The sequence below is a fragment of the Periophthalmus magnuspinnatus genome, chromosome 9, assembly GCF_009829125.3.
Source record: "Periophthalmus magnuspinnatus isolate fPerMag1 chromosome 9, fPerMag1.2.pri, whole genome shotgun sequence".
Lineage (NCBI taxonomy): Eukaryota > Metazoa > Chordata > Actinopteri > Gobiiformes > Gobiidae > Periophthalmus > Periophthalmus magnuspinnatus.
The window spans coordinates 17,955,861-17,973,293 of record NC_047134.1 but is presented as its reverse complement, the minus strand read 5'-3'; the positions used below and the strand labels follow the sequence as shown (position 1 = coordinate 17,973,293).

The 17,433-nt window shown below is 42.1% G+C and overlaps 1 protein-coding gene across 1 annotated transcript in view; it reads right to left on the bottom strand.

The window, feature by feature from the left end:
• fbrsl1 (fibrosin-like 1) overlaps positions 1-17,433 on the bottom strand; it is a 352,410-nt gene that overhangs the window by 206,015 nt on the left and 128,962 nt on the right. Inside the window, exon 3 of the mRNA XM_055223996.1 lies at positions 100-201. Coding sequence (XP_055079971.1) covers positions 100-201 — 102 coding nt within the window. The remainder of the gene's footprint in view (positions 1-99; positions 202-17,433) is intronic.

The following is a 17,433-nucleotide window of genomic DNA, read 5'->3' as shown; positions in this document are numbered from 1 at the left end:
TTCAAACAGACTGTCCAGTCTCCGTAGTGGAGGGAAAGGTCTGGTCCAGTCTCTGTAGAAGAGGGACAGGTCTGGTCCAGAAGAAGGACAAGTCCTCACCTCATTCAGTTGCTCCTTGGAGGGGCTCCTGAGTGGTCGCAGTTCCTGCACTGGTTCATCCTCACTGAGTTTGACTGGTCGCAGTGCCAACGGTTTGATCTGCTGGGGACACAATAAACATGCTTTAGTATGCAATCTAACATCCAAACATATTTTCCAGTACATCTTGAAAATTACATCTATGTCACATTTATGTATTATTTTTCTTAATGTAAAGCACTGAACAATACAGCTAATTTGAGTAATAATAATTGTATAAAGGACAAAGGGTTTTACATGTCAAAGCACACCGTCGTTTGTGCTTTGGCTATATGTAAAACAGAGGGGCTGCAGCAAAAACACCTGCAACCTCAAAACCTTTGTGTACCAGTGCAAATACAGAGGTAAGACAAATGTGTTTGTGAAACAAGCACTTACAATGAGACTGAACTACAGTACAATATAAGACTGATAAAAATACTGATTTATGTGGTGGTGATGGTCCTGAACTAATCCAAGGATGTAAAAATATTCACCAGGGAACATAAACAACACAACACAATGCAAACACTTCAAAGATGCTAAGTGTTATTTACAAAAGGAAAGCCACCCCAGAGTTGGCGCAGGTTCAGCCTTTCCTGATGGACTCTTTGCAAGCTATGCAAACAGACAGTTTGTTGGTGCAGCATCAGCCCTCTCATGCCCCATGCCCACACTCTGCAAGCTCTAGCTGTGGGCTATAATTCATCTGAGTTGCATGCGGCAGTGTAGCAGCTCCCCTGGTGGCTTGCGCAGTGGCTGGGCCTGGTCTCTTGATCTCCACTGTAATTTAAGCAGATCACTGCTACAATTAACCTTTCCTGGTAAATATCAATTATGGCCCCCGGCTGAGCTAGAATTAAAAGGGTCATCAGCTAATCTGACAGGTCCTGTACGCTACCACCTGGCTGGGAGAGCAGGAGGAAGACAAGGTGGCAGGGAGTGTTTGTCTACCCTTGTGCCCACAAGCTCACATGCCAACTAGACACAATTCCCTTTTAATTACCCTACCACCACTGGGGCAAGTGCACTGATTGGCCAAGGGGCATTAGCAGTGTGGTGAGGTCAGTGGTGACATGAGCGGGGTAGAGAGCTTGGCGTAGGAAAAGGAGGACAGGTGCCAGGCGATCATGGTGGGGGAGGAGAGCCCTGCCAGGTGGGCCTAATCAGGTTTGACTTCCAACTCTCTCCGCCTCTTCCAGCACATTTCTCAGTCTCACTCTATAAACTGTCATTCTAATCACTCCTTACATCTCAGAATAGATGATGGCCTTTTTTACCTATGCTGCTCTGGAAGTGCATGAACAGCAGTGGGGAGGTAGGGGCACAGCGCGTCACATTGCTTTCAAGTGCAGCTGTTGATTACTTTGTTTACCCAGCGTCTGCATACTGACAAATTCCTGCAGGCACCCTAAGTGTTTCTGTCTCCTATGGGGACGCCAGCTACATTACCCAGTCAGCAATCAACTCGGCTATTGATCAGAGCACAGCTTCTAATTAGCCACCTAGGCTAATGATGCAGTATGCAACAGCCGCTCCCCCCGTCACTGTTCGCCAGGACACCAGAGCAATTGATCTGGGCAGGAATTCGCCGACTCTGACAGATTGGCAACCCTGACTGCCTGTGATTAAGGCTGGGACTAATTTCCTGTCTAGGGAGGTTTTTAATTGGCCCTAAGCTCCCAACTGTACAGCTTTCAAGTTTTGTTTTTTCTCTTTTCTCTGTTCATTAATGCTAAGAGACAGGCAAAAAGCCTGGGAGTGGTGATTTGTGCTATGATGTTGTGGTACAATTGAAGGTTAGGAGGTTGTGGATAGTACATTTAAAGTAATATTGTAGTCAAGTGTCTAGATGACCATTTGTAAACATCCATTATGCAATGTTAGCAAAAATTGTGTATTATTATAATTACTACTCCAAGCAGCAGATCCCTGCAAGCACGGCAGTTTGCCTTTAAAAGAGATGTAAAAAAAAACAACAAAAAAAACATAGCTAAGTAAGTGCCTGTGTTTTACATGAATAATGTACTGGAAATTAGCCCCATTAGTCTCGGTATTGAACATGTCTCCAGTCTGTCTCTGGAGGCTGCCACTCTGTGCTCTTTAATTATCTTCAAAGGGCCCTCCAGCATCTTAATTTCCCCCTAAGTTGAGTTGTGCCGACATGGGTCTGCTCATTTATACTCCTCTAACCCAGAGTGAAGCACACAGCCTTCAGTGCATAGGGCTAGTCAGAGAGAGCCTCAGAGCAGAGGGAACTAGCCTGGTGCAGTGTCAGTCGATCTGCCTTCTGTCAGCGGGGACCTGTCTGGAGGTGGGCAGGTGAGGCTTTGTTGTCCTACTTCTTTGATCCGGCCTCCTCTTTACCTCGCAGGGACTCCAACGCAGCCTCAGAGTTACACGGACTCCGAGCACTTTCCCCATTGTTAGCTGTGACCTGGGTTTCTCTCTTGTTGTGCTAAAGCCTGCCATCACCTGTCAGCTGCACTCAGGGAGGCTGTGCCTCAGCCTTGTCCCCCCGTCAGTCCATATTACCCCCTCAGAATGTGGACTCGGAGCCCCCTGAACTACAGGCCCCTGTGCTCTTTGGGTGTTCTGAGAAGGGCCAGTCCAATCCACATAAGAGATGGCTGTAAAGGACCAATACAGATCCTTCCTCTAATTTGTTCAGAAAAGTGTCCTGCGCAGAGGACCCTCACCCCTATTAACCCAGCGACAGGCTGCTCCCTCACATGGGGGGCATCAGGGGGTGTGTGAGGGGCACACAGCCTAAGTCTGCTTCTATATCAGCCACCTCAGACCTCAGTGCCACTGGTTCAATCTATCGGCTCATTATCCCCCTCCCCTCAAGGCTTGGGCGCAGACAAGTGCACTTTAGGGCCACAGGCCAAATTGATTCATCTGCCTTCATTTTCTAGAGGCTCAGACGTGGCAGCTGCTCAAAGGCAGAGGATGACACTCTAAGATTGTGTGAGACAGAACTGTGATAGAAGGAAGGGGAAGCAACAGATAGAGTCCTATAAAACCTGTGTATGTATTGGGGGAGGGAGACCAACACAAAAGGTGTCGTGGCTTTGTTCCCTGTCCATATCTCATTTCACTTTTGATTCCCCTCCTCCCCTCATTGTACAGCACTACTGACACCCCCTCCCGCGAAACAGCTATCAAGACATCCACTCACTCCCCCACCAAGTCCCAAGTTGGAAATTAGCCCAAGGACAAGCTAGCCGATTTACTACGGGGAAAGCAAATGGATTTTTGCTTTTATTTTGACGAGTCCCAGTGTATCCATTACGCCATTTAATCATACATTATTCATGGAGCTTGTCTTATAATAAATGACCACATAAAACAGAATACACATATTATACAAGCTCTAAAATGCCCCTATAACTCTCTCTGGTAGTGCTCTCAGCTAATTCACATTTGTAACCCACTCACAAATACAGCGATGTGAAATCCTAGCTAGTAAAAGTACTACATGATGAGAGGTAGGAGATTAAAAGCTAGACTTCATGAGAAAGCAAAAAATAAAAGGCCAAGGTATAATCTAATATGTGCATGGACAGAGTGACTAACATTCTCTTTGGTTTTACAGTGAAATGCAGAGGCTACTGAGACCTCCCCGCACATAACAAAGCAGTCCGCCTGAGAGAGGAGACTGCTCCTCTCTGATTCCCAGCCAAAGAGGCCCTCAGGAGAGCCGTGTGTCCCGCCGGGCCCTGTCTGGAACAGATGAACTGGGGAGAGCAGCACTCCCTATGGGCCAGGCCTCTCCAATCACTCTCACCGCACGCCTCTGGGGGGATCAGGGGAACAAGGCGAGAACGGAGCACAGGGAAGGGGAGGGAAGAGGAGGGAAGGTGCACCTGCTCCCAAACACGGAGCCATCCCTCAGCACCTGTCCCAAGGGCTCGCTGAGAACACACAGACACACACTGGCACAGACTGACAACACACTGGCACACACTGAAAACACATTGACATAAACTGACATACACTGGTACACACTGGCACACGCTGACACACACTGGCACACGCTGACACACACTGGCACACACTGACATAAACTGACATACACTGGCGCACGCTGACACACACTGGCACACACTGGCACACACTGACAAACACACACACAGACACTGACACACAGACACTGGCACATACACACAGACACAGACAAACATACACTGACACACAGACACTGGCACACAGCCCACGTCCCGCGCCGATCTGCCCTGCACAGATAAGAGAGTGGCCTTGTAGGAACAGCCAGGACACTCTATCTTATTTGTTTGGCTCATATTTGTAGATCCTAAATTACAACGAAGATGAAGTTATAGACAATTTGTGGGGATTTGAATTTTGCTTGATTTCAAAGTGCAAATTTATTTTGTTTTAACTTAAAACTTTAAACTGCAGAAACTCCCTAATATTAGTCCTTGAAATCATAGTAAAGACATGTTGTGTGTGTGATTTTGGCTGATTGCAAAGTCAATTTGCAGCTTTCATTTATGTGCAAAATGTAAAACACATGCACGAGCTTACAAGGAGAATTCAAATCATGGTTATGCAGTTTTCTTTTACACTTGACATAATTATTTGCAATTCAAAGTTGACTTTGCCTTTCAAACAAGAGGGCATATTCAAAGCAGTAAAACAACATCAGGTTAAGGCACATGCCTCAGGAAATGCTACATTTGCACTTAGTGGTCAGCCAAAAGTAATGGGAAAAAACAAACAAAAACAACAACAACAACAAAAAAACAAAACAGTGATTTATTTTCCACCTGGGAGAGTTTGCTGACATGTGTTTAATATGCGGTCATATAATGTCAGCTACTCAGGCTTTTGCAGTATCAGTACAACGCTCCAGGCACAAGATTCAACATAATACTGTTTGCATACACTTCTGTGGTTATATCTTTCAATAGCTGTAGACTGAAGGTTTAACTCTTGGGCATACTAACATACCATTAGAATATTAGATAGCATAAAGTCACATGTGGACACAGTCCTATACAAAACATTTCAAGTAAACAGATTATTATAGTCATTATTAATAATAATTGGCCATGCGGCTACAGATCTATAAAATAATCAAGTCCTATTAACTCAGAAATAAATCCACCAGTGCACATTAATGATGTTTTTTCCATAGGTGACCCCAGTATAGCACAGATTTATGCTGTAAACCCTTCACTTCTGCCTAACCGCTATAACTGCATTCATTATTTTTAACACTTGAAAATGATCTTATTAGCGGTTAGAGAAAAAAAACATCTTTTTTTTTCTTTTAGAAGTGGCAATGTTCACACTCTGAAACTATAGTTGACAACTCTGTCACCCTCACAGGTACTGAAATGTTTAATTTCCTCTAATGTAATCTGAAATAATTATCAGATAAAGACGGCGTATGTTTGGCAAAAAGCTCAGTTTAACAGGTCCATTGAAACACACACACCTAAGTGTTCAATCAGCGGAGCATAATTAAAACACTGTCGATGAGATTGTGAGCCACAGGAAATGAGCAAGTCATTAAAAAATACAAAGTGTCAAACAGTCACTTTAGGAAAACTCTAGTCAGTAGTCACTTTCACTTTAAATTGGATTCAGAAAATACAACTGCTGTAAATTCTGCAGTTAACAAGAAACCAAAGTGCACAACTATGTAGCAGTTGTTAGTACAATTTCTTTTGCCACACTTTGAATTTACGCAAGTCTTAGAGGGTCAAAATAAGACTGGTGTGTGCTGTCCGCATGTAATTATTCAGGAAGTCATGCTGATGCACTGTTACCATGCCAATTCTTGTTAGCTCACGCATAATAGCAAAAGTATGCTGTGAAAAGTGCTTATAAACTCGTTGCATTGAATAATTATGTTTGTAAGTAAAACAGCAGCTTTAAAATGTATTATTATCAAACAATACATTTTCATACTTGATACTTGAAGTGCAGTGGCAGAGCTAAAAACTACTGCACAGTCTTCAGTCTTATTTGAAAGTAGCATGGCCTGACTTGGAAGTGCTAGCTCTGAGTAAACAGGCAGGGCGAGGAGTCAGGAGGTAGTTTGCAGGGGGAGAGTGTGAGAGAGACAGCAGACACAGTGCTCTGGGCTTTTTTAATAGGAGGCAGATGCAACACATGTAATGAATCAGGCTCGGCTCCCCTCTGATGTCTGCGCTCTCCCTCTGCCCTTGGAGAACTTGTGGGACCTTATCTCCAGCCTGCACAGCACACACGCCACACGCTCAAATCTACAGGAAGTCTTATGGGCTGAAGGGGAGAGTATGGGAGTGAATTTATATTGCTACGCTGTCTGTGCCCTTATAGAACCTTAGATTTACTTTGAAGTTTTCAGCTGTTTAAGACCTAAAATACATTAGGTTACGACTAAAATTGTGTTTCGACGTAGATTGCCATTCGGGACCAAAAACAAAAATAAAAATCTTTCATTATTTTAACCTTTTTTAACCCATTCTATTGTGATTTTAATGTCTCTCTTATTCTTTAAAGCACTTTCAATTACTTTGTGTATGAACTGATCTATACAAATAAACTTGACTTACCTTCCCTGTGGAGCAATCCCGGCAAAACAATGACATGCATCTTTAACGCATCAAATTGCATGTAAGAATTGGTGACGTATTTAATTTGGCATTTAAAATACACTCAACTTTATGTTAGTAGCAGGGAAATACATATATGGAGTATATTTTTTTTTAGAGCTGGGTGTTTGTCACAGTAAACCTGAGCTGTGGAGAGCTACACCTCACTCATCTGATGTGTCTTGACTGTGACTTCCACTCTCTTCCTGTCACATCTACGGCTGCGGTTTGGACCAGGAAAGACGCTCTGGCACGGGAACGCAGCGAGGGGGCGCCGAAAGGAGGAGGGAAACAGGCAGATAAGATGAGAGGATTGTAAAGCTTTGGCTGCTATGGAAATCAGGTCTTGGAAAAAGGAAGAAAAAACCTGGCGCGATGAAAAGCAGATGGAATCAGCCATTGACATGACAGGATCCAGCCTGGAGCGCGCCCATCCACCGCTTGTGCAATTACATGGGCGCATTTGCATCTATATGATCCCTCAAAACGCTGACATGTGCTGGGATTTGAGGCTCCATATCTGCGAAATGCCGGAGCACAATTATGCGTGTGTGTCTGCTGGGTATGGGAGAGTATTCACCACAGCCATGATCTGACAGGCCTGCCTTGTCACCATGTAGACTACAGACAAGCAGGATGCAGTGGGGAGAAGAGGATCATGTCCATTGTGTTATTAGGGATAATAGTGATTTAATAAGCTTACAGCGGATTCACTGTGCATTCTAATTGGCAGGACGCTGTCGGTGGGATCTGTGTGCCTGTAATCGGAGGCAGCGGTCCTGGGGATAAACCAACCATTCCCAATCGGTTTAGGATGCAAAGAGATCAAAGACATGGATACCTGTAGGTTTCAAGACATACAAAATGGACAGGATATTTGTATTTATTTATCTAAACTGAGATTATTTTTATTGAATTTTATATCAATATAACTAAAAATAAATAGATAAATAAATAAATAAATAAATAATATAATTGCATAATATCACAAGCAAATGTAAACTGAAACTATTCTAAGTACAAATGAAAAATGTACGTATGTTTAATAAAATGCAAGTGGGTGTATGTTTTTTGCAAATGAGCACATTTGAATGATTTATTAATTTGTAAGTGTTGCATGGTAGCAGCACTTACTAATATAAGTTCTGCCTAAAGGTGTATAGGACACTGTTGCCGGCCTCAGCTCTGTGAGAGGAAATCTCAGCTCTGAACGTTGCTGAATGTCTATCATAATCATCCCATTATAGAAGTCAATTAGATTCACTCAGTGTGTACTTTATCTATAGTAACTAATTGCAGTATAATTGGACATGCATTTCACAATTACCAAGGACACTGAGAAATTGTAGTTTTCTTACTGCTAGTTTTACAGCATAACACAATGTACTGGCAGCCCCAGTCTGCCCTCAGTGCTCTCTACCTGGCAGAGCAGAGCTGAGCAGAGGAGCGGCAGGTGAATATGGAAATGACAGGGGATATGGGAAGGCTAATTGTCTGTAGGAGTGGCCCGGACCAACCTTGGCAGGGTGAGAAGTCAGGGGTTTTGGTCCTGGTGGGGCACTGCACTGCCGGGGTAATTGTGCCACGATCTTGACCTTGCATTGCTTAAGCCTGCCCTCCGCTCTGCCTCTCTTCTACTTTATCTCTGAGTGAAGCTGGAGAAGGTAGAGACAGGAGCTGCTCCCTGCTCTAATGATGTCAGCTCCCCAGAGACTGTGTTTGTCTGCGGAATCTCAACAACCACCAGCAAGACTGCAGGACGGAGGAGGAGAGCCACTAAACAGGACTATGAGATGAGTTAAAGGACAAGCGATGGAGGAGGAAAAGATGAATGGGCAGAGATGAAGATATAGTCTACCTATCAGGCATTAACTGTGGCTTTTACACATGCTATTAGGCACTTTTACAGCTGTATTTCACACTTTATAACTTTAAATCATTAATATGTAGGGAATGATAACTTCCTTTGCAAGGGCTGTATTTCCAAGCACATTAGATTATTTAAAATTTTGTGAACCAATGTTTTTGATGTTATTGTACTGAATGATAAGAAGTTAGAAAAGTCAAGTTTACATTTACTTTATCAAAATTGATGCATGGGAACCAACCATCAAATACAAATTGTTAACGTATGGTTTTAGTTTTTACGTTGAACCAAATCCCACCTAAAAAGGGCACATAGCTGGTCTTGAGACTAACAGAAATAAACAGAGGAAGACAGATGACTATGTAAATAATCAACAAAACAAATGATAAATGGGCAGTTCTGAGACATAGGCGGCAGTGTGATGGATGGGCCTGGGGGTCGGATGAACCTGTTTGATCGGGATTGTGTTTAATTCAAATGTCTGTGAACCCACCTGCTCTATATCCACACATACACACACACCACATTTGGCCTTAAATCAATAGCAAAGCTTTGGTGGAGGTAGGATAGACCAGAGCAGGCCACATACTGATTCTGCCTGACATTTACCTGCTCTGTCCTGTGTCAACAATGAGCTCTGACTGAAAAGCTAACCCTGGATATAGTATGCCACTGCGCAAATACTTCATTGGGCTTAACTCTGCTTTATTGGTGGCCCTTTCATTATTGGGCTTAACATCAGGGAAACAAGGCAGGTGCGCTGTGTTGCCCAATTGCACAATGGAAAGATACATTACTAACAACCTCCAGATTATTGGGCGAACGTCAAGCTACTGCCTGGTGGATATGCTATTCAGGTACAAGAACAATTTACTGTTCAATCCTGTCAGACTTAATGGGCTTTTGCTGGGGATTGTGGGTAGCTGGACCAACTATATGGGCCTTAAGATTTTATAGTTTGATTAATAAATAAAGACACAGAAAATGTAAATTAACCTGACCTTAAACAACAAGTGCACCCTTAAAAAAGACCCACTGTGCTTGTATCTGCTGTATAGCTATAATCTACAACACTCGTAGATCATTATGTTACTATTTGCACATTTTAAATTCTAAAAAGACTTAATAAAAGAAAAAACTACCGTGCCTAATGCGAGCTGACTTCGGTGCAAATGTCATCACAACAGAGTCAGCACCTCCAATGGATAACAGCACATCACACCAACGAGTAGCAGATTTTTTCCATTTTGTTCAAAAGTGACGATGCAATGCTGTCAAATCCTACGGTTATCACCAATTACGGAAATAAAATTGTAGAAATATCTTGAAAATGTGTGATTAAAGATTGCTCAAACATGCACGAATCACTCCTTCGGATGAGTAAATGGTAGAGAAATGGAGAAATGACTATAACATGGTTAAAAGCTGTAAAAAGTTGACCTATTTTGCATAACAGCTAAACTTTAACCTTACCATTATTCCCAGTCACTTCCAAACAGTGAATACAAAGCTACAAAGTCAGTCTATAGATGTTAAAGAAGCACAAGTCTGCTCTGAGAGGACAACCCATTGATCAGAGTTCATTACCCAGGAACACAGTCTGTGGAGGAAATAAGAAACTCTGATAAATGTGAAATCAATCTAAAGAGAAAGTTTTTACAGGTCAGACAGAGTTAGTCAGTGCATTTCAACAACAATTTCTCTTTCTTTGTGGGCAGATGTCTGGATTGGCTGTGATGATTTGGCCCAGATCCCACACAGCAGCAGCAGCAGCAGAGTGCTAAATGGAAAAGCAAGGCCAGTCTTGTTACAGTGTATTCTCTCTCATAAAAAGTCATGAAACATTTCTTACAAGAAGAGACTGACATAACTCCTGTGCCAAGTTTTACTTTTTCAACTTAGTAATGATCGAATACAACTTTTACTGCTACGACTTTTACTTTAAGTTAATATACACAATTTACCTGTCATTTCTTCTTGTAACAACAAATTGCTTGTATAATTTTAAAGTTTATCTGTAGATAGTTCATAGTAATAAAGTGAAGGAAAAACAATCAATGCATTATTGCATTGACTTAGCCCAATAAACCACTGGGTAACATTACAAACTGGTTCTGTTAGGTGTGTTACTAAACTGTTATATGTTATTTTATATGTTGGGAGGTGAACTAGTCAACACAATATGACGTGTGTGAGCAACATTTTACGATCTGCTTAAGGCACAAAGGGCACAATTGGTGACTTTGGTTACTAGATTTTCTTGGAATTTTCTCAAACACAGTGCAGTACAAAATCACAAGCTCAATGATAAGGAACTATTAAAGCCATAAATCCAATTAATAGTCAGACTGGTCCTTAAGGGAATTTTCATGTTGAAATTCTAGTCACTGATTTGTTACTGGCTGCTTTGCCTTACAAAAACAAAAACAAAAGAATTTGTTCAGTCACTGCAATCAGAACAATTATCATTTGTTATTCTTTGTGAAAAAAGCGATGGTTATTTCAGCTGCACCTGTTTGCTTAACCAAACACAAAGATATATCTGTATCTGATAAGGATTATAATCAGTGTCATCTGTGTTGGGGCGGACATGTTGAGCAACTTCTACCAGGATTCGAGGCAAAACAGGTGGCATGTACTGTACATCTGAATTACACTCCTGGTATCCAAACTAGAAAAGTACAAAATAACTTTTGTTACTATATTGACACCTTGTGGTGTGAGTTAGTATCTTAAATGCCTATGATGGGCTACAGTAGTTTTTCACTAACGAATAGTTAACATCATTATATTTAAGATTTTAGTAAACTTTTTACTTAGTTTGGTCTAGTTTTTAAAAATTCTGGTGAAGTTTATTTTTTTAATTTACTGGTTGGACACGGACAGGAGATATGACCTAAGTAGAGGTTAAATACATAACTATTACTTACAATAGTTAATAATAATGTTAACACGGTCAAAAGTTGTCTAAATTACACAGTAGGTGTAATTAGACAAATAAAAATAGATGACAACACATTTATTTTGTTAGATTGATGTTTAATCTGTCGTTGCTTGTAAATTGTCTTTGTATTTTGTGTAGAATTTTCCATGTTGATGACATAGCCACAGGTTTTCCATTTTAAACTCCCCACTACTTCCTATATTTGGCTTCTCAGCTTTTTCCCCCACAAACTACCACTTAACTGATATTAAAATATAATGAATATTTACCATAGACACTATCCCAACAAACCACTAATAAATTAGATGAACTTGAAAAATGGCCACATGTTGGAATTTGATTTGATTTAAGAGTTTTGCCTATTGATCAGTGACATTTACACAATTTTGAATTTCTGAAAGCTTTTCAAAAGAATCTGTGATCTAAACGATGATCAAATCTAATGTCATACTTTGTTCTGTCATAACCTTGAATGACTTCCCATGGATAAGATATCTCCTATTACCATCTTTACTTCTTTCACAAAATACAATGTCTACAGTTCTTGACTGGCTTATACCTTTTGGCATTTACATCTTCAGTATTCTTACCTATTTCCAGGATTCTATTTCTATACAAAATCCTCTCCTAGTCCATGCATTTCTAGTCCTATCCATTCCCTGTATCCTCCGCTCTGCCTCTGCTTCCACTCTTTTAAACACTACACATAAACACCTTTGCTTTCATTCTCTTCACACTCGCACATCAAAAGAACATATATATAGTTGACATATGGCAAGAGCCCTACATCAGACATCTGGAAAATATCTACGCAAGTGAAAGGACTGTAAAATGGTAGCAACAGTCCGAGAGCGTGCAGGCACATGGAGAGACTGGTGCCCAGCAGGGGGCAGAGGGATGGGGTGAGAGGTGGAGTAAGCAGAGTATGTGTTGAAAGAAGTCCACACTACCTGAGGAGACGGCCCTGGTACATTATGTCCTATCACTTAGCTTTCAGCCTGGTATGTGTGCAGTATTTATGGCCCACCGCTCAGGGATCTCCAAGTGAGTTAAGTGAGTCGGTCTACGCTAAAGATGACATTAGGTGATTCATGTTAAATCTCTTTTACAAAACATTGTTAAGTCTCACCTGTTCAAAATCGCTTTTAATGCTTGATTTTATGTTGTAAATTTTTGTGGTATTTTATTATTGTATCCACTGTGAAGCGACTTTGAGTGTCCTAAAAAGCGCTATATAAATAAAATTTATTATTATTATTTATTATTAAGTTTGTATGCTGAGTTAGTAAGTACTGCTTAAAAATCTTGACTTTAATGCTGTAAGTCTTTAGTTTAAGTCTTTAAGTCTTTTTAGTTTATGTGATCAATCAGCCAATGGCATCGGAGTTGACAAAAAATTGTATTAGTCAACTAAATTAGTTGGGATTATGTGAAATTACATGGACCACAGCAGAAAGGAAAAGGCATAATGAATTAGATGAACATTTGGGAACATCCTATGATATTGTAACACAAATACAATTTACTTACATTTTACTTTGGGTCAAATATTTAGTTGGATCATAGACACAATTTTGAGAGCGTTTGCTAATGCCACGTCCCCTTAAATGATGAGCAGGGCACATCTTTAGACTGTCAAGATTTCCTTTAGTTGACTACAGCCCTACTTGACTTTTTATTTAAAACACAGAGCATCTGGTGTCCACATGGACAATGTGATTTATCTATGTAGGAATGTGAACCACACATCTCACCTCATCTCATCTCAGAGCCATGTGATCACCTCTGCTATTTGGCAAACAAATTGAAAGACTTCAACATGTATCAGTAACATTGTCAACTAGTCGGCCAAATCTTTCATCAGGTCATTAATCCTGGAAAACAAATAGAAACTGTAAACTACATTTCTTTTGATTTAGTGCCAGTGACTAGCTTCATGAGTACATACATTACACATGGAGATGGTAGAAACGGCTAAATGAAAATAGGGCTAAAAGGGCTGTATGTCCTCCATCAGAGCTGATATAACAGACGATGGCTCCTCATGGGGTGCTGGCTGTAGATATGGTCTATCTTTTGCCATGACTGATGTCCGGAGCATGCAAGGTGTCAAGTGGGACTTTGGTAAATGGCAGCATGAGGCAAGGTCGCCTCTCCATTTGTCTGCCACAGCACTGGAGAAGGGTCAGTGCATGGTGGAGCTATAGCTCTGTGACTGGCTGACAACCTCCTGCGGCCCTGCTGCCGGCCGGGGCCCTCCATCTTGTGTCACTGTAGGGATGTCTGGGACTGGCGGAGTGCGTGGCAAAGTGCCCTTCCCTCCCCTTCGCTGCCTCTCAGCACCTCCCGGAAGCATCCATCACGCCGCTCCCCAGTGGGGCGTGGGTAACAGATCGACTTTCCTCCGGAGTGCTAATCAATCCGACTCTCGCTGCCTCTCCCTGGGAACATTTATGGCCTGCCATAAAGCAGGCCTTTGGGGCATTACGGCACCCAGTAATCCTGCTAAGTGAGCAATATTTCCCATCTCTGGGGCTGCAGTTAGACGGCCAGGGCCATAAATAGCAGAGTTAATCTGTGGCCGTGACTTCTTGGCCAACCCTCAGTGGTTGCAACCTGACATGGGCTATGAGAGAGCCACCCACTGGCCAAGGTAAAACAACTGTGTGAAGGAGTGATGGAGCGATGAGATGCCCTCTCCAGAGGCGGAGCTGGCTGGATGGGCTGCTTCCTCTGTGGTCAGAGCTTGTTTAGGTTCTGAATAGAGCACAGGTCACATAGGTCATTGTCAAGTCAAGTTCATGAAGAAATACACAACAAAGATCATCTAAACTGATGTTATTGAATGGGGTTCAAACTGTCGAGTCTCTTTGACTTGTGTCTACTTTTATACGCATTTATAAGATGTAAGTCTAAGACATCATGGCCTCACCAACTGCTTCAAAATGAGACACAGGAGAAAAGTGGGAAAGTCAAGACTCTGACTGTATTGGACTTCAATCAAGGTCAGTGCAATCTCCTCAAAGGGAGTCACTCATGAGCTTTAAGGCCTGCTGGGTTAAAACAGACATGTCCATGTACCCGCTTCTCTTCAGATCCTCCAAAACACACACTTTCTCCCTCTGCACCACTGGGGATTCTGTGTAGTTGTAGAACACAGAGAGTAGACAAAAGTAGCCTAAGGTTGAGAGTTGCCGTAGGGCTACAACAACCATTTCCCCTTCACCAATAACTACTGATGCTAGGCCTGATCCCATTTCATTTTATTTTATTCCACCCATCATGCATCAAAATGTCTCCCTAAGGTACCTTGGCTTTGAGCGGAGGCCGGCATCTTGTTTTTGCTGGAAGGCCAAGTCTTTCCATCACACCACGAGAGCACAAGTCAAGGTCTTCAACCCAGCCCTCCGCAGCTCGGCTCAGCCGCCAGCCCCCCAGGCTGTGTGCTTGTCAGTCAGGAAAGAAAGCTCACTGACTTTTTTAGCTTTCAGTTCAGGTCAGAAACCCAACATTGTTTTCCTCTCGCAGCTCTGGAGGAACATGACAGGTGTCCATGGAAACAACAGTCTGCAGATGTTTCTGCTTCTTTGAAGAATTCACAGAATTCTTTAACCTGAGGTCGGATTTTACATTCTGTCAATACTCCAGAGTGGCTCAGGTCATAATTTGACCAGGGTATAATAATCATCAATGTGTTATTATGCATAATTCACATTAACATAAGAATCAAATCTACAAATATATAGGAAAAAAGTCTTTTAGGTGCCTTGCATATATAGTTTCATCTACATTCTAGCTCGACCCAGATGATAAATCAAATACTTTTACTGCTCCACTTGGCTGGAGAAGTGATCCCAATGTTAAGTGTCTGAAGAGCACGGGACAGCTAGACTGCTCGTATAACTGGCTCCGCTGTTAACACTGTGAAGTTACTACTTTATACATTATTATCAAATTCATATGAAACAGTCTGCTCCGGATGGTTCTCGACAGTCGACCCATTCTCTCTCCACCCCAGCACCTTAACTAATGACAATGGATTGAAGGCGCTGCCCTGTTGTCGGCTCAGAAGATTGGACAGTTCCTCTGAAGAGATGTTATCAGCATGAGGTCCAATATCTCTAACCCTGCTATCCACTTCTAACCTGTGAGGCTTCCACTGCCTTACAGCAGAGAGAAATGAGCCACATTCATTTTATACCAGGGACTAGACCGGCAAGAGGGAAAAGAAAAAAGGTTGGAGGGATCATATCCTCAGCCCCGTCAGTGCCGTTCAGAAAACCTTTGCTTTATCTCTCCCAACAATCAGCCTAATTATGTTCATTGAAGGAGTCCAATTAATCCACTATTGTCAGCCGGTGGCTAAGTGTTTCGCTAGCCCTCGCACTGCCTCACACTGACACAATTAACACCAGCCAGATTTATTTAGTGCCACTTGCCTAAGCCTCCGACTCCCTCCAATTATTCCTAATCAATTCCACCAGGAGGGAGCAGAGGAGCAGGGCACTAGGGGGGTCATTGGCTTTTGTCGAGAGAGTGGTGATAAACTCATTTGTGCCAACCCAGGGCCAGAAATGCCATTGAGAACGTCACATTACATCCTCTGAGCCATGGTGCTTCTTAAAACGCTGTATTTCTGTATTTAATAGCTCAAAAAAAGACGCTACTTGATGTTCAAGGTTCATGTCAGCATCTCACAAAATTAAAAGGATTCTTGCATCTAGGCTTTTTATCATCAGTGAGTAGCTATTGTATATGCGTATTGCTGGGTTTCATATGACATCACAACATTCTATAGGCCAATAATATTTAAAGAAGAGATATTGTGCTTGAGGTCACACAGAAGGAGCTTGGAGTAGAGCCGCTGTTCCTACACGTTGAGAGGAGTCAGCTGAGAAGGCTGGGATTATATCTCTCGCCTGGCCTGGGAACGCCTTGGGGTCCAGCAGGAGCAGCTAGAGGACGTGTCTGGGGTGAGAGAAGTCTGGTAGTCCCTGCTTAGACCGCTGCCCCCGTGACCCGGCCCCAGATAAGCGGAAGAAAATGGATGGTTACTGTGCTTGAACCTGCTATATAAATGACCCCCGTGGATCATTATGTTATAATTTGCACATTTTAAATCGCAATATTCATCTAAAACAAGGTAATAAAAGAAACAAGTCCACTGACATCCAGGTTAGAAAACTGTGGTGCTGAATGGAAGCTGACATCTTCGTAAACGTCATCATAACAAAGAGTCAGGTAGCTGTCAGTCCCTTGTATGAACAGCTGCAGATCACACTAGCGAGTAGTGGATTTTTTTTTTTTATTTGTACCAAAATGATTACACATCGCTGCAAAATCCTACAAGTATCATCGATTAAGAAAATAAGTACAGCGCAACGGGCTTTTGCCGGTGGCAGTGAAAAAGGGGATTGATCGGCAGTATGGCGTCTTGAAAAGAAACGATTAAAGATTACTCAAGCATGCACGAATCACTTCAAAAACAACTTCCGAGAGGGTAAATGAGAAAGGGAAACAACTATAACATAGTTAAAAGCTCTGAAAAATCAATTTTCCATAATTGACCTGCTTTAATACAGATGGGGTCAGCTAGTTCTGTTATAATACAGTGAGTTCTTGGATGTAGTCACTAACAGAAATGATCAGGTTTAACATTCAAAGTACAAAGTAATCAATAGGGAAATCATCACATCCTAGAAAACTACCAATATGCCTGTCTAAAAAGTATGTGTGTGAGAAATCATGACAGATGCCCTTCCTGATGCAATACTGTCATATATTCTGGCTGGGGGCTCACAGAAAGAAAACTCTATCGATGCATACAATTTTGAAATTATGAACTACTTGAAACTGACCTGAGACTATTTAAAAATTATCAAACAAAAAACATGGAT